This window comes from Nestor notabilis, unplaced genomic scaffold, assembly GCF_000696875.1.
Source record: "Nestor notabilis isolate BGI_N333 unplaced genomic scaffold, ASM69687v1 scaffold29677, whole genome shotgun sequence".
Lineage (NCBI taxonomy): Eukaryota > Metazoa > Chordata > Aves > Psittaciformes > Psittacidae > Nestor > Nestor notabilis.
Window position 1 is genome coordinate 478 of NW_009935626.1, and position 928 is coordinate 1,405.

The 928-nt window shown below is 60.3% G+C and overlaps 1 protein-coding gene across 1 annotated transcript in view; it reads right to left on the bottom strand.

The window, feature by feature from the left end:
- Nucleotides 1–4: 4 nt before the first annotated feature.
- LOC104408361 (thyroid hormone receptor alpha) overlaps nucleotides 5–928 on the bottom strand; it is a gene marked incomplete at both ends in the record, with an annotated part of 2,848 nt that continues 1,924 nt past the window's right edge. Inside the window, 2 exons of the mRNA XM_010017941.1 lie at nucleotides 5–172; nucleotides 728–928. Coding sequence (XP_010016243.1) covers nucleotides 5–172; nucleotides 728–928 — 369 coding nt within the window. The remainder of the gene's footprint in view (nucleotides 173–727) is intronic.

The following is a 928-nucleotide window of genomic DNA, read 5'->3' on the forward strand; positions in this document are numbered from 1 at the left end:
AAGCGGCTGGCATGGCGGGCGCCGTTCATCCGCAGATCCGTCACCTTCATCAGCAGCTTGGGCCAGAAGTGGGGAATGTTGTGTTTGCGGTAGTTGATGTAGTGCTCAAAGGCCAGCAGGTATGTCTCCTGGCACTTCTCAATCTTCTCCACGCAGATCAGCCCTGTCCGGTCTGTAGGAACAGGGAATGTGGTGGTTGGGGGGAAGATTCTCTATGTCCCAACCCCCCCCACCTTCGTGCTGGGGTGACCACCATGGAGACCCCCTTCAGATTGGAATGGCTACCCAGGATATAAGGGTGCTCACACTATGTACCTCGTGCTCCTGGGGAACAGGGTGCCCGCCCCTTGTACCCCCGCAGCTTGCGGCACTAGGGAGTGGGATGCCTACTCCATACTCCTGGGGTACTAGGAATTGGGGTGCCCACTCCTTGCACCCCCAGGCTGCTGCAGCACTAGAATTGGGGTGCCCACCCCTTGCATTCCAAATCCTAGGGCTGTGAGCATTCCAGTGCCCACAGCACCAAGGTGCCCACCCCATATCCCCCCAAAACCAGTGGGGACCAGTTTCCCCAGGGTGCCCACCCAATGCACCCTGAAGGTGCTGGGGCCTCTAGTGTTGGGGTGCTCACCCAATGCACTCTGAAGGTGCTGCAGTCTCTGGGCACTGGGATGCCCACCCCATTCCCTTCCCCAAAATCCCTGGGGATAGCTACCACTGCCGCTACCTGAGGACATGAGCAGCACGGCCTGGAGCAGGGCCACCTCGGTGTCATCCAGGTTGAAGGCAGAGAGGGACTTGCCCAGGTCGAAGATGGCATCGGAGACGACACCGAGGCCACCGTTCTTGAGCTGCTCGCGCTTGACGGCCATTTCCCCACTGAGCGTCAGCGTCTCGCTCTCAGGGTCATAGCGCACGGCCGCCCGCA